This window comes from Ranitomeya variabilis, chromosome 7 (genome assembly GCF_051348905.1).
Source record: "Ranitomeya variabilis isolate aRanVar5 chromosome 7, aRanVar5.hap1, whole genome shotgun sequence".
Taxonomy (NCBI): domain Eukaryota; kingdom Metazoa; phylum Chordata; class Amphibia; order Anura; family Dendrobatidae; genus Ranitomeya; species Ranitomeya variabilis.
In genome coordinates, this window is record NC_135238.1 from 37,712,738 (window position 1) to 37,735,200 (window position 22,463).

General features: G+C 46.4%; 2 protein-coding genes across 2 annotated transcripts in view; one reads left to right on the forward strand and one right to left on the reverse strand.

Moving 5' to 3' along the window:
- The window catches only part of ADAP1 (ArfGAP with dual PH domains 1), a 106,200-nt gene extending 100,067 nt beyond the window's left edge, over window positions 1-6,133 (forward strand). The window contains exons 11-13 of the mRNA XM_077274856.1: window positions 859-2,661; window positions 3,476-3,692; window positions 4,169-6,133. Of these exons, the coding sequence (XP_077130971.1) occupies window positions 859-887 (29 nt within the window). The 3' untranslated portion in view covers window positions 888-2,661; window positions 3,476-3,692; window positions 4,169-6,133. The remainder of the gene's footprint in view (window positions 1-858; window positions 2,662-3,475; window positions 3,693-4,168) is intronic.
- A 1,767-nt stretch (window positions 6,134-7,900) lies between these two features.
- GET4 (guided entry of tail-anchored proteins factor 4) lies at window positions 7,901-17,773 on the reverse strand. Its single transcript, XM_077274858.1, has 9 exons — window positions 17,346-17,773; window positions 14,722-14,800; window positions 12,731-12,812; window positions 11,831-11,980; window positions 11,613-11,751; window positions 11,400-11,540; window positions 10,512-10,587; window positions 9,583-9,655; window positions 7,901-8,685 (listed from the first exon to the last, which is right to left on the reverse strand). Exons 1-9 carry the CDS (start codon window positions 17,495-17,497, stop codon window positions 8,594-8,596), a joined length of 984 nt encoding a protein of 327 aa, XP_077130973.1. The 5' UTR covers window positions 17,498-17,773; the 3' UTR covers window positions 7,901-8,593.
- Between the last annotated feature and the right edge of the window lie 4,690 nt (window positions 17,774-22,463).

The following is a 22,463-nucleotide window of genomic DNA, read 5'->3' on the forward strand; positions in this document are numbered from 1 at the left end:
CCGTGCCAAACGACCTGTAGTGCCAACCACGTAGACGCCATGGTCATTGTACATCACAGCGACTAAGGGGTTAAGCTACCGCTCCAATAGTCATCGAGTTCCTGCTGTGTAAAACAGCCGGCCCCCGTTGGGTATAGAACGGGCCGACTACATACCAATCCTCCAAATTTCAGATGAAGCCATATCCCACCTGTCAGGGGTGCACCAGGCAGGGGACAAGGCCGTTCTTTACCAGGTTTCCCCACCCAACCTGCTCCATTTATAGGGGTCTTGGCTCCATTTACTTTTTTACACCATGAAGGGGGTAATCTCGAGTTTGGAGGTTATCCCCCATCTGTAGAATAGGGGATCATTTCCTGATCGCTGGTGGGTCCGACTGCTGGGTTCCCCATTGATCCAGAGAATCGGGGCTCTGAAAATGGTGGTCCATCATGTGCGCTGTCATTACATTCATTCTTATGGTGGTGATCAGCCGAGCGCTGACCTCGACTATCTTCAGCACTCCTATAAGAATTACGGTAATGGGGTGGATGTACTCATGATCGATCACCGCTCCATTCATACAGTTCTCTGGATCGGTGGGGATCCCAGCAGTCAGACTCCAGCTATAGAGAAATTAGCTCATTTCTATGGATAGGGGATACCTTACAAACTTGAGAATACCCCTTTGAAATCAATGTAAAAATTTATTCTGCCTGCATCCACCACTAGGGGGAGCTCACTCTCTATCTATGTATACAGCCTCTATTAAACGCATTGTGGGAGTGCCCCCTAGTGGCAGCAGAGAGAATTAGCTTTATTGAACTGCCCACAATCAGGGCACCTCATTAATCCTGTGTCTCTTTTATTTTTTTACAGTGGAAGCTCATTTTAAGCATAAACCATAGGACAAGACATTTCCACAAACATTTATGAAACGGCAGAAGGAAAGCGAATCCATGAAGTGTCGTGGAGAAGAGAAAAACCCAATGATAATTGTGAATATGATGGTGACGAGCCCAGCACCGGCTCGGCCGAACCAATACGCACTGTCCACTACAGCTGTTCAGCCAGGACTGAGCTCATCAGCATAACGTCTGTCTTATGTCTCGTGCCATATTGTGTGTGCGCCGCGGTCCGGCTAGACTGGCGGAGATGACAGGTGACCATTCCTGCGGCCTCATCCTGCATTCATCGTGTTCTTAGCATTAGATTTTGGAGAACTTTTTAACGAATGGACGGATTTTATCACTGAAGACCCCAAGACGAACTCCCGTCCTGAGGCTTCTCCGACGGAGAACCTCTCCCATCGCATGAGACGAGCGAAGGATCTGACGCGCCTCTTATAGCAAACCTTCATTTAGGCACAAGAAGCTTTTTACTCTCACGATCCATGTTTTCTATCGGCTCCCTAACCCTCGATGTAGAGACGTTCCACCTCCAGAGACGGATCATAAACACGCGTCCTTTTTTTTTGCGTTTCGAGATCATGATGCTTCATCAGGGGGTCAGCGGTGGAACGTTTCGCCCAGAAGGAGAGAAATGACCTGTTCATTTTAGGAATTGGCGCTCATAAACCAATGCTCTCTCCTGACTTACCTACATGGAGACTTGATGTTGAGCTGGTACCTTTGTGTTTGATGCTGCTGCTGATATGGAGGGATTGCAAAATGGCAGGAGGACCAAGGTTTTGGAAACTTTGGTTAGGACGGTGATTTGGTAGTACAAGATCTGACATTTCTGTTATATCCAAGGCTCACAGGTTAAGATATATCACTGAATAATCCTTCAAAGCTTGGAGGCCGCACTCTTAAAGGGAGCCTGTCACATTTTTCATGCGGTCCTATCTTTAGCAGCATGTAAAAATAGAGGAGGAGCTGAGCAGATTTATAAAGGTTTTTGTGGGGAAACATTCATTATACCTTGTATTTTATTCATTAAAATCAGCCGTCCATGCATGACTGTGCTGTCAATCCTTAGATAGGACCGCCCACTGGACACCCGAGCACCGAAAGAGCAGGAATTTAACTTCTATTGAATCATTTCCCATGAAGCTATATATCAACCTGCTCAGCTCCTTCTGTGTTATCACATGATCTGAGCAGATCAGACACCATGGCCAATAGGACAAGTTACCTTTAAGTGTTAGTGTAGTGGGTGATGTCTATTTTTGAGGCGTTTGTCTATGTTTTAACATCATTTCTTTTGTAGGTTCAATATCTTAGGTGGATTAATTTCTATATATATCTTTACAGCGGTCAGAGCTACATATCCCGAACAGACATAGAATTAAATTATAGAATTATGGCTGCCTGCACCCACAGGTAGCCTCCTAAGCTCCCGCTAGTGGTGGCTGCAATGTACAGTATATAAGAAGCTGCTGCGCTCCATCTAGTGGTGATTGTAATGAACAGTACACAAGAAGCTGCTGCGCTCCATCTAGTGGTGATTGTAATGAACAGTCTGCAGTAAGCTCCTGAGCTCCCTCTAGTGGTGGCTGCAATGTACAGTATATAAGAAGCTGCTGCGCTCCATCTAGTGGTGATTGTAATGAACAGTATGCAGTAAGCTCCTGAGCTCCCTCTAGTGGTGGCTGCAATGTACAGTATATAAGAAGCTGCTGCGCTCCATCTAGTGGTGATTGTAATGAACAGTATGCAGTAAGCTCCTGAGCTCCCTCTAGTGGTGGCTGCAATGTACAGTATATAAGAAGCTGCTGCGCTCCATCTAGTGGTGATTGTAATGAACAGTATGCAGTAAGCTCCTGAGCTCCCTCTAGTGGTGGCTGCAATGTACAGTATATAAGAAGCTGCTGCGCTCCATCTAGTGGTGATTGTAATGAACAGTATGCAGTAAGCTCCTGAGCTCCCTCTAGTGGTGGCTGCAATGTACAGTATATAAGAAGCTGCTGCGCTCCATCTAGTGGTGATTGTAATGAACAGTATGCAGTAAGCTCCTGAGCTCCCTCTAGTGGTGGCTGCAATGTACAGTATATAAGAAGCTGCTGCGCTCCATCTAGTGGTGATTGTAATGAACAGTATGCAGTAAGCTCCTGAGCTCCCTCTAGTGGTGGCTGCAATGTACAGTATATAAGAAGCTGCTGCGCTCCATCTAGTGGTGATTGTAATGAACAGTATGCAGTAAGCTCCTGAGCTCCCTCTAGTGGTGGCTGCAATGTACAGTATATAAGAAGCTGCTGCGCTCCATCTAGTGGTGATTGTAATGAACAGTATGCAGTAAGCTCCTGAGCTCCCTCTAGTGGTGGCTGCAATGTACAGTATATAAGAAGCTGCGCTCCATCTAGTGGTGATTGTAATGAACAGTATGCAGTAAGCTCCTGAGCTCCCTCTAGTGGTGGCTGCAATGTACAGTATATAAGAAGCTGCTGCGCTCCATCTAGTGGTGATTGTAATGAACAGTATGCAGTAAGCTCCTGAGCTCCCTCTAGTGGTGGCTGCAATGTACAGTATATAAGAAGCTGCTGCGCTCCATCTAGTGGTGATTGTAATGAACAGTATGCAGTAAGCTCCTGAGCTCCCTCTAGTGGTGGCTGCAATGTACAGTATATAAGAAGCTGCTGCGCTCCATCTAGTGGTGATTGTAATGAACAGTATGCAGTAAGCTCCTGAGCTCCCTCTAGTGGTGGCTGCAATGTACAGTATATAAGAAGCTGCTGCGCTCCATCTAGTGGTGATTGTAATGAACAGTATGCAGTAAGCTCCTGAGCTCCCGCTAGTGGTGGCTGCAATGTACAGTATATAAGAAGCTCCTGAGCGCCCTCTAGTGGTGATTGTAATGAACAGTACACAAGAAGCTCTTGTGCTCCATCTAGTGGTGATTGTAATGAACAGTATGCAGTAAGCTCCTGAGCTCCCTCTAGTGGTAGCTGCAATGTACAGTATATAAGAAGCTCTTGTGCTCCATCTAGTGGTGATTGTAATGAACAGTACACAAGAAGCTCTTGTGCTCCATCTTGTGGTGATTGTAATGAACAGTATGCAGTAAGCTCCTGAGCTCCCGCTAGTGGTGGCTGCAATGTACAGTATATAAGAAGCTCCTGAGCGCCCTCTAGTGGTGACTATGTACAGTATATAAGAAGCTCCTGAGCGCCCTCTAGTGGTGACTATGTACAGTATATAAGAAGCTCCTGAGCGCCCTCTAGTGGTGGCTGTAATGAATAGTATACAAGAAGCTCCTGAGCTCCCTCTAGTGGTGGCTTTAATGTACAGTATACAAGAAGCTCTTGTGCTCCATCTAGTGGTGATTGGAATGAACAGTATGCAGTAAGCTCCCTCTAGTGGTGGCTGCAACGTACAGTATACATTAGGCTCCTGAACTTCTGTTATTGATGGCTGTAATGAACAATATGCAAGAAACTCCTGAGCTCCATCTAGAGGTGGATGCAAGGGACACTATACAGTAAGCTCCTGAGTTCCATCTAGTGGTGGCGGCAATGAATAGTATGCAGTAAGCATCTGAGCCCCCTCTAAGGGCTGCAATATACTGTATACATTAGGTTCCTTAGCTCTACCTATTGATGGCTGTAATAAACTGTATACAGTAATCTTCTGAGCTCCCTCTAGTGGTAGCTGCAAGGAACTGCATGCAGTAGGCTCTTGAGTGCCCTCTAGTGGTGGCTATATTGAACAGAATACAATAGCGTCCTGAGCTCCCCCTAGTGGTGGCTGCAGGCAGTCAGGGTTTGCACATAGTTGTGTACTGGAAATATGAATTATAATTACAAAAAATATAACATTCCCTTCAGGGTTTTCCATCACAACACATAAGATAAGATGCACAATACATAAAATGTAAAAGTCCCGTCTAGTACATATTCTCCCCTTCATTGTCTGCTGCGTACAATCAGGCAGCACCTCCCGCATATTAATGAGCTGCATGTCATCAGGTGTCACAAGCAGAATAACCACATCCATCCATGTACCATGGAGTGGCAGCAGATTCTGGGTGGTCTTCATGATTTCCAAGTGTCGGACGTGATATAACATGGTATATGGGGTCAGTGAGCACCAGAAGGTTCAAACAAATGACAGTCAGCGATGATTGGCTGCAGCGGTCACTTAACATGAAAGAGGAAACGCGGAGCCTGTTGGATTACCACGATCGAATTCATACAATTAAACATAATAGTGAACAGCCCCTTTAAGTGGAAGTCCTCTACCTACTGATGGTGGAGCCTGTTTAGTTAAAGGGATGTGTCCACCATTGCAGCCAATTCCTATGCTAAAATGATGGCAGAAGGACCAATGCAAGTCAATGTGGTCATTCACATTAATGTTTTTTATGATAGTCTGCGTGTAAAAAAAAAATATATACATATATATATGAAATCGCAGCTTGCACTACTTGGATTCTTTTTTTCGGACCAGGCTCACCACTATGCTAAGTTATTTATTAAATTGGTGATGTAAAATGCAGATGTCATACGGATGAACAAAGCGTACGCACAGATGACAAGATTATTTTTTCCTTTTTGTTTCAGTGTTCGTAGGTTTTACTTTCTGCCCCCATCATGGTCTCAAAATCTCACTGTAGTGATCACTACTCAGTTTTCTGCAAGTTTCTATTTCAGCCACTAGAGGGCGCACAGGCGTTCTGTGTTACAGCTCCCTCTAGTGGTGAAAACGGGAAGCCAGCGTTTTGTTTTTTTGTCTATGCAGGGAATTTGTAGCAATGTGCCAGGAAAAAAAAAAAAAAAAAAAAGATACTATACCTTAGGTTTTTCCTTACTTTAGTCATTGATGTAAAAGAAAAAACAAACAATGCGTGGGTCATGCAATATATTAATGTACCATAAAAACCTCCGGTCTCTGATATGATGTGAGATGCCTTCCATGTATTATGAATCTACCCCGCTGTGTAAATGCATTATTATTAATTTTAATCCAATTTACTAATATAATATTTGACTGTCCGGTACATGTAATTAAGCACAGGCTCAGCCGGAGGGAGGATATACGTCCGTCTTGTATATAGCATGTTATGCCATCCGCAGCGGCGCCCCTGGACTGTGACATAGGGTTTGGGCTCAGTGTTTGTAAATGATCATTCATTATGGTGTACACACTTTGGTTGGTCCCAAATAAGTGATACTAAATGTAACTCTGATCAATAAATTATTACACTAAACCTGTGATTGCGCCCCCTGCTGGAATAGATTAATGATTGACAGCTGTCGTCTGCATTACAAGGTGAGCGAGGATACAGGAGCGCCACACAGAAGGCGATCCTATGGGTTCACAATAGACTGTGCGGAGATCAATAAATTGGGAATGACCCCTATTAAGTACATGCTCAAGGATGCGCGCATATACAATTATTAACAACATTATTCACTGAAAATTAGGGTTATTAACAACATGTATAAATGTATCTGCCATAAACCAATGAAACAAGAACAATGTATGTAGCCCAATATAACTGATATAACAAGGGGTTTCTCCAAATTCAGCACTAAATGCCTCTTTTAGGCTAAGGCAACACAGTGATTTTGGTCACAAAAAAATCCCAATGGTTTGGCTTTTTTGTAACTTTCTTGTTGCAGCACCTTGCAGATCACAATGTGACCCCATACCATTGCATGTCCCGAGATGTAACAGCGATATAAAGCAATATTTTGCAGTAGGACCTGTGTCACCCTATCTATAGTGAAGAATGGGGTTCGCCTAGTAATGCTTACAGTGCAGCATGGTGGTGGCTTGGTGATATCTATAGTAAAGAATGTGGTAAACCATGGCTATGGCTCTGTGGTGCCTACAATGAAGCATGATGGTGGCTCAGTGATGCCTATGGTAAAGCATGGTAGTTGCTCGGTGATGCCTACAGCGAAGAATGGCGGCAGATGAGTGATGACTACAGTGAAGCATGGTGGTGGCTCGTTGATGTCTATACTGAAGAATGTGGTGGCTCGGGGATGTTTACAGTAAACCATGACTGTGGCTCTGTGATGCCTACAATGAAGCAGGGAGGTGGCTCAATGATGCCCATCATGAAGCATGGCGGTGGCTTGGTGATGTCTACAGTGAAGCATGGCAGCGGCTCAGTGATGACTACAACAAAGCAATGAAGAATGTGTGGCTTGGAGATGTTTACAGTAAACCATGACTTTGGCTCAGTGATGCCTACACTGAAGCATGGCAGTGGCTTGGTGATGCTCTCCAGCTGTTTTGCTTTCTCTGTCACTAAAAACCTGCAGTGTGTGGAGAAGATGGATTCAATCAAGGATCAGGAAACCCTAGGTGTAAACATGTTTCTATCAGGAAGCAGAAGATTTCACACGATAAGATCTTGCAACAGGACAACGATCCCCATGCATACCTCACAGTTCACCAAGGCTTGGTTTTAGCAAAACTCCTGGAAGATTCTGGAGTGGCCCTCACAGTCGCCTGACCTGATCCCCATAGAAAACCTATGGTGGGATTTGAATAAAGCATTTACAGCAAATCCAAGGAATATTCCTGAGCTAGAAGCCATTGCCTCCACAATGGACTGAGGAATGGACGCTGCTAAAAGCGGATTATGGCTATGCATCATGTGTGCAGCAGGTTATAACAGCCAGAGGGCTCCACCAAGTGCTACAGATGCTTCCCATGAAGAGGTGAATAACTCTGAGGCTGCAGCTGTCAGTAAAAATGGCATTTTGTGATGACGTTGTAGAAAGCATTAGTTATATTAGATGATTAGCGATATGGATTAAGATTTAGTCTCTTATCTTTACAGTTGCCCAGTTATGTGAACATATATTTTTTTTTAATTAAAAAAATTATAATAATAGGGTCAATCTATAAAAACTCCCCAGCACCCGGTCTCATCTATTCACCCACCTTCCATATAGCAGACTCGGGCACCTATGCAAAACTGCAATTCTTAGTAATCCTAGAAGCAGAAAAGACAAGCAGCGGCGGCCGATCATAAGATACACTGTATGATTTATTCCATAGCACTGCATTACTCTGTCCCACCGATTCCAGCACTTCTCTGCTTTTATAAATAAAATGACAGTTTCAGTGCCGAGATGACGCCCCGGTATTGTACTGAAGGGAGGGGGAAAAAAAAAAAAAATGTACAAAAAAAAATAAAAAATCACTGAAATCGGTAATAAATATTGCATATTAAAAGAAAGTCCACCGTAATTAAATAAATTGAAAGAGGTGTTTATATTGGCGGTGCCCCCTAACAAACAAGATATTCACATGATGGCGGCGGGGAGGGAGAAGTCCCAAATCCTCATGATTTATGTGCTCATGATAACACTTAGCGCTCGGCTGTGACATTAAGCTGCGGACGAGTGACGTGATAGAGGAAGGTTGATCTGCTTGGCTATCACATTGTAAGAAAACCATGTGCTTGGCATTCATAGAAAGAATAAAAAATATATATATAGCAGAGGCGGGAAGGTTCGCCCTATTCACTATTCCCACCGGGACATCATTTATTTAGTTTAATCTTCCGTCGTCGGGATAAGAGGACAGCTCATTACGGCTGCCCACTAACGACTCCTCAAAGACTCGGATATCATGGAATGAAGTCTTTTGGGCTCCAGTTTTTGTTTTATTGTTCTGAATCATGCAGCTCCTAATCAAATATTCGCTCTGGCTCAATCTAGCTCGATGGGACTGCTGTCATCCGGCCCGTCGTCCACGTCCTCGTCCTCATCCCCGGCTCCCATTAGGCTATTTAATAGGTTACCTTTAGAAAGAAAAAAAAAAAATTATATTAAAAATTTAAGACAACAATGTAATTATTATATTTATGGGGAAAGACAAGGAAGTTTGAGATTATATAATTTTTCTTCATTAAAGTGGTTTTCCGGTAGAAAAAAAAAAAAAAAATCCACTGGATAGGTGATAACTTATTGATTGGTGGGGGTCCCGCTGCTGGGAAACACACTGCATGCTCAACCACCACTCCATTCATTCCCTATTGGGCTGCACTCTGCTTTTTTCCAACAGTCCCGTAGAGAATGAATGGCGTGGTGGTCGGGCGTCCAAAAATTGAAATTGAGCAGGAATAAAATTGCTCTTTTAATGGGTGCAGACCCCAACGATAAAGAAGCGACAATGCACCTACTGCTGCAGTACGGCCAATATTTGGTTCTTAGAAGACCCTGATCAGACGGTATTTTTAGTGTAACTGGGGCACAAACAATGTTGGCCTCAGTTACAGCGGAAATGAGGCGTGGGGGGGGAAAACAAAAAACTTTCCATAAATATATAACACCTCATGAGTCCTCCACATTTCAGTGTCCCACGTTCCATCCATCATCATCAGACCCCTGCAGAATCACTGTCCGGCACGTGACTACTGAGGCCAGCCATTCTGTATGGTAGTCAGACTCCTGATTGCGGGATTGTCAGGAACCACCAGAGCGGTGGGGTATTCAATGGGTAATATATTTACTTTTCTAAAAACTACCCTTTAACGTGACCCATAGAACAACTTCGGTCGAACATGTGCCCACAAGCAGCACGGCCACGGCTGATACTGTCCCATTCATACCAAACACGGGCAGGAGTGACGCCATTTCATGGGAGGATGAAGCTGTGTACATACGTTGTATGTTTAGACAGTTTTTTCAACACTCACCTAATAATCCCCCATAGGAAGACGACTGTTTAGGAGGTACACCAAAGAAAATCTGTCCTATCCTGTCCAAATACTGCAAAGGAGAATAAGAGGAGAAGCTGTGACCTGTGTATAGACATGTAATAAGATGGATCTATAAATGCTACTTATAGGGGACAGATCTGAGATGTGCACTAGATGGCGCTATGTGCACAGGATACAATACAGCACACATATTCCATCACTGCCCACAATTACCAGTTTAAAGGGGTTTGGTCATATATAGACCCAGCATTGGACTGGACAATCGGAGAACCGGGAAATCCTCCGGTGGGCCCTAGCAGGCACTGCATTCTGCCAGCTGTTCACTTACTATTTACAGACATATGAGCCGAGAATAAGGATTTTAAAGTAAGATTATAAAATCATTGCACCCCACAATCGAGCATTTCGCTGGTCTGTCAGGTGGTCACTGGATTTTTTTGGACGGCTCGATAGTTGTGAATAATGTTTCCTATGAATTCTCATTCTCTGATGAGAGATAGAGATAAGGGCAGTCTGAAGTGTCGGTACCACTTGTGAATGGGCCCCAAGAATAGGCCCACCAAAGAAAAATCAAACTACTTGCCGTATAGATCAGTGGGGTCTGACACCTCGGACCATCACCAATGATTAACTCTGACAGCGCCGGATGCCAATAGTAAGTGAACAGGATCTGTGCTGCAACACCGGGCAGCAGCCGCCGCCGCCGCACATCTGATCAATGTCTACATCCAGCAGCCGCTGATGGCTGGGGGGCTGCCTGTGGGACCCCCACTGACCACATGAATCTACAACATTGATGTTACCACGCAGATCTGATCTAATGACTGTTGAATATTTTAGTGAAGCGACTTCAGACTGTATACGGATCTGTATATGGGCTGCACGGAGGGTCAGCGTCCACCTACCTCATTATACATAGGATCTCTTTTTAACGACGGCTGATACTGTTCACACAATACTGTAAATACGGTTAATTTCCCACTGGGAATAAAGAAAAAAATCAATCAATAAATAAAAAATTCAATCAATAAAAGATAAAGAAAAGTCAATTAATTAATAAGAAATAATAACAAAAAGTCAAAAAATAAAATATAAAAGTCAATTAATAATAAATAATAAAAAAAGTCAATAAATAAAATATATAAAAAAAAGTCAAATATAAAAAAAGTCAAATAAATAATAAAAAGTCAATTAATAATTATAAAAAGTCAAATATAAAAAAGTCAATAAATAAAATATAAAAAAGTCAAATAAATAATAAGTCAATTATTAAATAAAATATAAAAAAGTCAATATAAATTATAAAAAAGTCAATTAATATAAAAAGTCCAATAAATAATAAAGTCAATAAAATATTAAAAAAGGTAAATTAATAAATAAAATATAAAAAGTCAAATATAAAAAAGTCAATAAATAAAAATATAAAAAAGTCAAATATAAAAAGTCAAAAATAATAAAAAAGTCAATAAATAAAATATAAAAAAGTCAAATATAAAGTCAAATAAATAATAAAAAGTCAATAAATAAAATATATAAAAGTCAAATAAATTATAAAAAAAGTCAATTAATAAATAATATAAAAAGTCAAATAAATAATAAAGTCAATAAATAAAATATTAAAAAAAGGTAAATTAATAAATAAAATATATAAAAAATAATTAATACATTTTTTAAAAATTATTATATATGTTTGTTGGATTAGTGGAGACATAGGGCTGCCCTTAGGATGGCGCCTGATAAATGCCGCACTATGTGGCGCTGGCCTGCTGCCCCCCTCCTACAGCGAGACCTACCCCTCTACAGCCAGTAGTAAAAACCAAATGAAGTTTAACAGGGGCTGCCCAAATGGAGGACCCCCCTCTATGGACGGATGCTTCTCCGTGTACGTCGTGAAGACCACTGAAGCGCTTGATTTATTCTTTAAACAGAGGAACCTGGAATAATAAGAGACGCCATTAGCTTTTTCCCACCACGCAGCGGAGTGGTCACATAAGTGGCGGACTTACTGCAGGACCGCCTGGGCCACGAACATGTCCACCTCGCTGCGGTAGCCTCGGGTGGAGGAATATTCTACCAACATGTTGGCGCAGCCTTCCCCGTCGGAGGAGTGCAAGAAGTGGTAGCGAGATTCGTAGTAGTTCTGCTCTGGAAAAGGAGACAGAACATCAGGGGGTGTGTAGACTTCTGCTCTGGAGCCAGTACTTCCGCCACTCCCGCGGCCTACCTTTCCACAGTGTAATGGCCAGTAACTGATGCAGCTTGGGGTGGCCCAATTTCCCAGATCCTCCGGTCGACCACTTCAGGGCTCGGGATACGAAAGCCACTCGCTCCGGGGAGTTCGGATCCATCAAACTGAACAATTTGGCCAAATTTTCTGCAGAAATCAGGAGAAAAAGAAAACGATAAAAATGAAGGTTAAAAGGAAGATAAGGTATCGAGATCAGCTGATCTGGGGCGGACTATGAGCCATCATCCCAGCTGAAATCCCCCAGCATGCCCTGGAAAGAATGTTTTCTGGTGATTTGCATTCTGGGAATCGCCTTTACAGCGGGTACTGAACTGCACAATGGAGGTTCAACTAAGCTGTTTGTCTACTGCTTGGAGATGAAAGTCATCAGAATTGTGATTACAGCTCTAAAGTACAGAAAAAAAAAAAAAAAGTTGTTGCATGTCAGAGTGTGATCCAATATTCGCACTCGACCATGCAAGTGAATGAGTCTGTGAAAACCATCGGACTGCACTCGGGTGACATCTGAGTGCAGTCTGATTCACACGCATTGTTACAAGAGAAGATGGAGATTTTTTTTCTCCATCTTCTCCTCATCTGAGAGAATTGGATCACACTATGGTCAGAGCGTCATATACATAACCGGCCCGATCCTCTCAGATGAGAGAAGTTACGGCCGTCTGCAGCGGCCCTCATTCTCAGGACTGGCCGGACCCCCAGCAATCAGAGAGTGATGGCATATCCTAGCAATGCACCCTCATCTTATAGGACGGCAATATCCCTTTAAGGAAATCTATTCCAAACAGAGAAAAACAAAGTGACATTTTCTGACCCGGAACAATGAGACCTGGTGAGAACAGGACACAAATCAGCGCACGATTCGCTGCCAGCGCTCACCTAACAATTCGTCCGTCACTTTAGCTTCGGATTTCTCTAGGGCTTCCAGGACCAGCATGGACAGGTCGGCCGCGCTGTTTTGCTTCAAGAGACAAAAAAAGATGAAACATGTAAAGTTACAGCACTGGACACACAGAGGGCGACTCCATCTTTAGCTGGATCTTACCGGCACGTAACGGGGCTGTTACACAGGGAAATTGTACAGTGATTCCCAAAAACAGTGATTTATCGTTCTATAGGTACCTGCCAGTGCTGCGGCCTCCCAGGTAACAAGCGCAGCACTTACAAACTCTACTCTGCAGTGAGATCACTGGACGTGCCCAGCTACGCCCCACCTCCAACCCCCAGCCACGCACTCTCCCGACCCCCAGCCACGCACTCTCCCGACCCCCAGCCACGCACTCTCCCGACCCCCAGCCACGCACTCTCCCGACCCCCAGCCACGCCGCCTCCCGACCCCCAGCCACGCCGCCTCCCGACCCCCAGCCACAATGCCTCCCGCCCACGACCCCCAGCCATGCTGTCTCCCGACCTCCAGCCACGCCGCCTCCCGCCTATGAACCCTAGCCACGCCATCTACCGACCCCCAGCCACGATGCCTCCCACCCCAGCTACGCCGCCTCCCGACCCCAGCCACGCCGCCTCCTGCCTACGACCCCCAGCCACGCTGCCTCCTGCCTACGACCCCCAGCCACGCTGTCTCCCAACCTCCAGCCACGCCGCCTCCTGCCTATGAACCCTAGCCACGCTGTCTCCCGACCCCCAGCCACGAATGCCTCCCGCCCCAGCCACGCCGCCTCCCGCCTACAACCCCCAGCCACGCCGCCTCCCGCCTATGAACCCTAGCCACGCCATCTACCGACCCCAAGAAAGCACACAGTCCAGACCAGTGGCCTGACCATACCGCCGCCTCACACTGATCTTCAGGAGTGCACCGTTCCCCGTAAAGCATGGAGCCGGGAGGCAGAGGAGCGCTGCGCTCCTGAAGGTGAATAACTAGAGGCCTTTAAACCACAAAATCTGAACAATTCTCATCCACCATCTCCAGAAAAATGGCGCCAATGTCTATACTCGCAGCATGTCCCTTCATTCTGGAGACTGTCACCGTGGACGTCACCATTTGCAATCCATGGGGTGAAAGTTGTACATCTATGACAAAATTCTCAAGAAACACACATTTTTTTTTGCTGTGAAATCGCTGCTGCATTTAAGAGGGGAATCTGCAATATAATTTTTTCTGTCCCATGTGCGCATATATTTAGAAGGAATTTCCCATCTCATAAAGTGACAGTGTATCTCCAATCCCAAAAATTACAGGGGTCTCCCCATCTCCAAGATCCTATTCCAGTATGTAGTAGGTGTAATAATAATAATATTAGCAAATACATCCAATTAGAAGTGTAGTTTAGTTCTTCTGATTAGCTATATCACTTACCCCATGTGTAGTAGGTTAGGTATCCATGGTTATGATGACCACTAATAACTGTCACTTTATAAGTGGTCATAACCATGGATACCTAAGCTGCTGCAACACCCTGCATATGGGGTAAGCGACATAGCTAATCAGAAGAACTAAACTACATTTCTAATTGGAGGTATTTGCTAATATTATTACACCTACTACATATTGGAATATGATCTTGAAGATGGGAATACTCCTTTAAGAGACTGTAGAGCATAGTGACGCGAGGGCCACCAGTGCTGTTGGCTGATGACTAGCCAGGAGCGCATGCTCTGGAGTTGGCAGGCTAACTGGATCCCATCCGCCCCAATCCCCCAGTTCGGAGCAGTGGCGCGACCATGCTGTGGTCGGAACGGTCGATCTTTGGGAGCGCATTGCTGCCACAGCAAGCAAGGAGGCAGAGTAGCGGTGCGCTCCTGAAGAAAGAAGAGAACGCTCCATTAAATATTTTGTACAGTGTTCCCCATAATGCCGCCGCTCACTACAGAGAAGCGGCGTCACCGATAAATAATACGGAACATGTTCGTACCTGTCCATGGCTGAAGAATAGCAGAGCCCCGGAGTACATCAATTCTCTGGCCTCGGCGTGTTTGTTCTGTGACATGTATCTGCAACACAAGGAAACAGGAGATGTAGAGCAGACGCCGCGGATCATGATGGGGCCGGGTGCGATATTATACACACCGCGCCATGTGACCGCCGCGCCATGTGACCGCCGCATGGAGTCGCATCAACTATGGCGGGAACGAGCCGCAACCAGGAGGGAGGATAATGGCAGCGCTGACATGTCACTATCATCACCACTCCGTCACCCCAGATCCGCTCCTGTGATCTACACGGTTTCATTTATCGTGCGCCGCCATCTTCAGAAACCCCATAGAAGTGAATGGACAGAAGCTCCACCCCCCCATCACACAATAGTTGTTATGTCCGAACCCTTTAATTACTTCTCTTCCATTCAAAAAAACACAGATGACCCTATCAAAGTCAACGGGAGTCACCGAAAACAGATGTCAAAGCATCATGGCTTCTGTATAAAAAGTGATTGTCAGCAGCGGTACAGCACGCTCATCCAATAAAAACGATCTTTTTTGTAGAGATCCGATGTGTCAGTTATGGGAAATCTAGGGTGAAAGCTATATGCTAATCAGGCTGGAAGTGCACTGGGGGCGTGTCAATACTCTGACTTCTTTCAAGTACCTTGGCACGCCCCCAGTGCTCTTCCAGCCTGATTTGCATACAGTTTCTATCCTAGATTTCCCATGACTGGCACTTTGGATCTCTAAAAAAAAAAAAAATATATATTACTTTTTTATAGGCGTATGAGCTAATAAAGAGCCATACACAATAAAAATGTGCTGACAGGTTCCCTTTAAGGCCTGACAACAACAACAAAAACAACCCAAAACATTCAGTCACAACCCAAAGGTCTAAGGGAAAACACATCTCTATGTGGAGAGTGACAAGCCAGGCCGGGCATGTCAGAGTGAGGAGACTTATAGGCCATGCATCCTCCTCTGGGAATTAAATATGCAAATTATCTCTTCAGAGAAGAGGACTTGAACTGTAGCGCCACCTATTGGAAGCAGCAATTCAAAAAGTCACTATCGACCCTATAACGAGCCTTGTCACATGACTTAGGATAAAAGCCAAACCAGAATCTCAATTTGCAGATGTGGTGTTTCGGGCTGTTGCTCCTCGTCAGTGCAAAGTATGAGATCCCATTTGGCTAGGTGAGAGGCTCTGGACTGGGGTCTAAGGGGTAACGTTTCTACTGGTGAAGAGTGAAGTCCAGAGCCTCTCACCTAGCCAAATGGGATCTCATACTTTGCACTGATGAGGGGCAATATCCCAAAACACACTTGAAATGTAGTCCTCTTCCTCTCAATTTACATATGTAGTCACAGTCCATAAAAACAGGTGGCGCTAGTGAGCCTCTCAGCCCTTCGGCCTATGCAGAGTAATATTAATGTATCGTCAGGTTCCTAACATTCCGGTTATTTGCAGAGTAACATCGAAAAACAGGTCGGTCCGGTCTGATAAAGCCGCTCATCAGGTTATAGGGTGAGACCATGAAGACGCCGGGGAGAGACGGGAACAGGCCCGGGTGTTACTGTTACAGTGACATAATACAGGGTCAGTGATCCAGGAATGGGGGACGCACGCAGGGACTGGACCCTCTACACAGCCGCGAGCCAAGCAGTTTAACCCCTTAGATGCTGCAATCAGTAACAACTATAGCATCTAAACAGTCAGCCCCACATACACAGATGTTCTATGGATAGAACCGCTGCCCGCTATAGTCGACGGAGCTCTTTACAGGTCAGTGTCCCTGATGATCCGAGACGCGGGTCATAATCAACCACCTTTGTCCCCCAATCCTGGCAGTGCGACCACAGGGGGGCAGTAACTTTTCATGGCAACTGGGGTCCTAGTGAAGACCCCCTAAGTCTCCAAGTGAGTATGTTCTGGTGCGGAGACTGGAGCGGGGAATGTTGGCAGGAATCTCAGGACACTTGGCTGGATTTGCTTCTCTTGTAGGAAGCCTGAGGTCGGTGTAGGCCCCTGCGCACATTACACGGCTGCAGGGGAGAGGGGTCATCCGTCCCATACAGGGCAGCGCTGCCATCTTCTCTATGACAAAAGCCGCCGCCAGAATCTCTGCCAGTGGCCAGAAATCAGCCAGGGCCAATTGTTACCCCCCCTCCCCATTACTCTTTCTTCTGGGGGAGCGCTCATTTGCATATTTATGTCTGGGCCCCCACAATCCTTCATGGTGGCAGTAATCTGGGACTCTGGGTGTTAGGGGCCACACATGGTCAGGCCTCAGGCTGAAGCAATAAGGAGCCGGATTCCGGGCTGTGCAGAGCAGGACGAGCCCCATAGCAACTACACACCGCCAGCCAATCAGCGGCAAGGGACTGGTCACAACTTCATCCGGTGAAAGGGTTAACCCACAGTCCTCAGAAGAGTGACACAGCACGCAGCCAATCCCAGCCAAGCTATAAAAGGCCCCGCCCTATTCCCTAGCAACCAGAACGCCATCAGCCAATCATACGTCACTTAGGGAAAGACAGGCCTTAGAAAGCTCTGGAACGTTGGGAGTCCGGAGGAAGAATCGTGGAACAGCAAAAGCCCCTCCCCCTCCCGTACCTGAAGAACAGCGTGCGGTACATCTGGTGGGCCTCATAGTAGTCTCCCTTCTCCACGCTGGCCCGCAGCTTCCCCTCCACGCGCTGCACCCCGCCTCGGTTCCGGGCGCTGCCTTTGGAGCCCTCCTGCTCCGCCATTGCAGCAGCCATCATAGGGACGGCACAGAGACGTCACCTGAGCTGCGCAGATCAGCCCACCCGCTCGTGCCTCTGTCGTACGGATGCCGAGCGCGGTCCAAAAACAATAAAATGGCGAACGCTCCAGCTTGTCATGTGACCCGGGCGCTGTCGCTGATTGGTGGAATTTTCACATACGGTTCCTACTTCGTCGTCCTGCAGTGACCGTGCGGTCAGAACGTCCTAGGCCTCTCGGCTGGGACTGCACGCTGCGCTCCGCCCGACCACCGGGACCTTTACGCACCAACCATTAGGGGCTCCGCCCGACCACCGGGACCTTTAACCCTTTACGCACCAACCATTAGGGGCTCCGCCCGACCACCGGGACCTTTAACCCTTTACGCACCAACCATTAGGGGCTCTGCCCGACCACCGAGGCCTTTAACCCTTTACGCACCAACCATTAGGGGCTCCGCCCGACCACCGAGGCCTTTAACCCTTTACGCACCAACCATTAGGGGCTCTGCCCGACCACCGGGACCTTTAACCCTTTACGCACCAACCATTAGGGGCTCTGCCCGACCACCGAGGCCTTTAACCCTTTACGCACCAACCATTAGGGGCTCCGCCCGACCACCGAGGCCTTTAACCCTTTACGCACCAACCATTAGGGGCTCTGCCCGACCACCGGGACCTTTAACCCTTTACGCACCAACCATTAGGGGCTCTGCCCGACCACCGAGGCCTTTAACCCTTTACGCACCAACCATTAGGGGCTCTGCCCGACCACCGGGACCTTTAACCCTTAACGCACCGAGCATTAGGGGCTCTGCCCGACCACCGAGGCCTTTAACCCTTTGCGCACCAACCATTAGGGGCTCTGCCCGACCACCGGGACCTTTAACCCTTTACGCACCAACCATTAGGGGCTCTGCCCGACCACAGGGGCCTTTAGTTAACACCTTACACACCAAGCATTTGTTAGGGGCTCCTCCCATAATTGTAATTTTTTTTCATCTTTCGTCGCATTTCACAACTTATTCTTTTCCTCCGATAATGTTTCACGTTCTGCACTTTCCATTTCTTGATCACGTGCGGTTGTGTTTAACCCCTCCTTGGCTGGACAAATTTGTTTTTTCCCACCAAAAGACATCACTTTCTTTTCTTACATTTTTTCCCATCCACAAAGCTGTATAAGGCTACGTTCACACGATCCTTTTTTTGGTCCTTTTTTTTTCAGGTCCTGTTTTGGAAAATCCGCAGTGCAAAACTGCACTGCTGATTTTCCGACTGTTTCTTCTGCGGATTCCTCTGCGGGTTTTCAACAGCACTTTCCTATTGGTGCATGTTGAAAACAGGAGCAGAATCCGCAGCAAGAATTGACATGGTACTTCTTTTTTTCCGCAGAAAATCCGCGCGGATTTTCCAGCGGAAAAAAGGATAGTGGGCACAGCAGTTGGAGTTTTCCATAGGGTTACATTGTACTGTACCCTGCATGGAAAACGGCTGCGGATCCGCAGTGCAAAATCCGCTGCGGATTCGCAGCAAAAAAAGGATCGTGTGAACGTAGCCTTAGAGCTTTTTTTTCTCCTTTTCTGCAGGATTGGTTCTTGAGTAACGCCGGTCATTTTACCATAGAATGTCATTAAGAAAAAAAACAGGAACTTCCGGGATGCGGAGCTGTATGATGGCCACATTTTAACTGATCTCCCCGACGGCAGCTCTAAGTCCACTGCCATCACACCGCCAAACTCGGCAGGCAGCGGGGATAAGGCTCGGGCAAGACTCCCAGCATCGGGTCCAGCGCTCCGGGGATTCCGGAGGTACCAGACGCAGGCAGCACTGAGAATCACGCGGCTTCAGCCAGAGGCCGCATCAGAGCACACCATACCACCCCGGGCTACAAGGTATACGGGGAGAAGAGGACGTCGGATACCTGCTAGCGGAAGAAGAGTTAGAACGGTGGCCGATATAAAGAAGCACACACCGGAGTGAAGTCGGAGGCGGGCCAGAAAGGCTGACAGCGTGGGATCTGGAGAGCAGCGGGGCTGGGCCGAGCCTCGCAGGCTGTGCCGGGCCTCGCAGGCTGTGCTCATCTATATGAGCCCACAACTTCGAGGAGTCGAGGCACGGAGAAAAAGATAAAGGTACTGAGTGGTGATGAGTGAGTGTACTCGTTGCTCGGTGTCCTCCGAGTATTTATGACTGCTCGGAGATTTAGTTTTCATCGCCTCAGCTTTATGATTTACAGCTACTAGCCTGCTTGATTACATGTGGGGATTCCCTAGCAACCCCCACATGTACTCGTCCTGGCTAGTAGCTGTAAATCATGCTGCTGAGGTGATGAAAAAAAATCTCCGAGCAGTCAAATACTCGTCGGTCACCCGAGCGTGCTCAGGAAAACCCGAGCAACGAGTATATTCACTCATCACTAGTACTGAGCAATCAATCTTGTATCACTTGGAGCCTTTGCTTTGACACTACAGATTGGCACATGGACGCAGTCCCGGATGGTGCTGCCCCCTGCTGGATTCAGGTGCTGTCACTGTGCTGTGCAATTCTCATTCAGTGACTTGGCTCTGATTCCTTCACTACGAAACCACAAAAACACTAGAGCATGCCCTCATTATCTCCCGCCTCGACTACTGCAACCTCCTACTCTCTGGTCTCCCCTCTGGCACCACTCCAATCCATCCTACACTCTGTTGCCTGACTAATCCACCTGTCTCCCCACTATTCCCCAGCCTCTCCCCTATGCCAGGCCCTTCACTGGCTTCCTATCACCCAGAGACTCCAGTTAAAAACCCTCACAATGACAAAGCCATCCACAACCTATCACCTCCATACATCTGTGACATGATCTCCCGGTACCTACCTACACGCAACCTTCGATCCTCTCATGATCTCCTTCTCTACTCCCCTCATCCCTTCTTCCCACAACCGCATCCAAGACTTCTCCCGTGCTTCCCCCACACTCTGGAACGCTCTACCCCAACACATCAGACTCTCGCCTACACTGGAAACCTTCAAAAGGAACCTGAAGACCCATCTCTTCCGACAAGCCTACAGCGATCCTCAACCTACTGAACCGCCGCATAACCAGCTCTACCCTCTCCTACTGTATTCTCACCCATCCCATGCAGACTGTGAGCCCTCGCGGGCAGGGTCCTCTCTCCGCCTGTACTTGTGTGTGCCTTGTTTCTTGCTCATGTTTATTGTACTTGTCTATATTTGCCCCCTTTTCGCATGTAAAGCGCCATGGAATAAATGGTTCTATACAAATGTATAATAATAACAAGGGGGGTCGGTGCGCGGATCAAATCTTGAAGGACATTGCCCTTGCTGGTCTCAAGTTCTGCCTTCTGCATTAATAACTGTGGAGGCACATGCTGTTATGGAATAATTCCCACTCCTTTTGGTAATAAAGCACCTGGTGCTTCCCAGGTCAGCTTCTTTATTGTAGGTGCGGAACGCTTGACTTTTTTCAATGTGAGTAAAATACTCAATAGTGACGTCACGGACATATCTACATTCGTGCATCAGGTCTCTCATACAAAATGGAAAAGTACGTGGCCAAATCTTGAAAAACAAATCGGCCCTCAACTAGACAACAGAAGACGACCTCTCCACCTACGATAACTACAGACATGGAGCATGAGGATACGCAATCTATTGCTCAGGCCATTACAGACCTACTAATGCCAAAAATAGACTCCAGGCTGGTGGCGCTTCAGGCGGCTCTGGATGCTATTGCCTCAAGTTAACATACAAGGGGCACGCCTAACGGCCGCAGAACTAAGAGTCAGATTTGGAGGACATAGTTGCGGATCTCTCAGGAAAGTTAGATCAGAGAGACAAAAACATCACATACCTTCTTGACAAAGTTGACGATTTAGAGAACAGATCTCGCCGTAAATCTGAAATTGGTGGGACTCTAAATCGATCGATTTGATGGGGTGGTCTTGGATTGGCTCCCAAAAGCACTAAACTTAACGCCACCTTCGGGGGCTGAGAAAATTGAGAGAGGCCATCGCTTGGGCCCTCCTAGGAATGATGCAGACTCTAGACCACGTCCAGTAATATTTCAGGTCTTAGATTTTCAAGATAAAATTAGTTTATTATCGGCATACATGAAGAAGCAGCCATTATCATATGATCACCGTAAGCGGTATCGTTTCCAGACTACTCGGCCGCTGTTGCAACTAAACACAAAGCCTTTAACCGTACATGTGCAATATTGTCAGGAAAGAATATTCGTTTTGGGTTGCAATTTTATGCGTTTCCATGAATGGGAAAAACTGGGTATTTAATGACCCGGAAAAAGCACTGCAACATCTTCGGGCAAATACCCAATCAACTACGCAGGCGTCGGACGAGACCAGAGGTCACGGGACATATTTTCTCCTTTACATTTTTGCCTAATAGGGGGACGTCACCCTCCATGTTTTACCCTTGTTGAGACATTGATCCTTCCTTTTTGAACAGGTTCAAGTTCATTTATGCCTTGGGCATGATTAGTTGGATTAAGTAGTTAATGTTCATTTCATTCTTCAGATAATGACCTTTACGCCCACTCGCTGGGATGAGTGTGGGGTCTACACCCACCTGATACTACTTTGGTTGACTGCACCACATTCAGGTGTAGGTTAAATGTCAGACTCCAGAAATTTTACTATGTCATCAGTGCATTCACTATATTGGTGTTCTTGGACTGTGAATGGGCTCAATTCCCCAGTTAAGAGGAAAAAGGTTTTGCACTATTTACAATCTGCACAGCAGAAATGTGTTTTAGTGATAGATCTATTGAACCATTGCTTTTCTATGCTCACTTTTGAGGAGGCGGCACATCGTTTTCCCTTATTCAGAGGCAAACAGTTTCTGTTTCTTCAGGCACGCAGCCTGACCCTTAAAGGGAACCTATCACCCCGTTTTTTAAAGATTAGATAAAAATAGTGTGAAATAGGGGCAGAGCTGGGCTTTACATTAGTAAATTCCCCCGTTA

Bases quoted from the DNA above. Each gene is read 5' to 3' on its own strand.
- GET4 (XM_077274858.1), bottom strand. From the start codon at position 17,497: ATGATGGCTGCTGCAATGGCGGAGCAGGAGGGCTCCAAAGGCAGCGCC. The intron at 11,541-11,612 runs GTAAGTCCGCCA...TTATTATTCCAG, and splicing joins GTGGCCCAGGCGGTCCTGCA to GTTCCTCTGTTTAAAGAATA. The intron at 9,656-10,511 runs GTAGGTGGACGC...TCTCCTTTGCAG, and splicing joins GAGATCCTATGTATAATGAG to TATTTGGACAGGATAGGACA.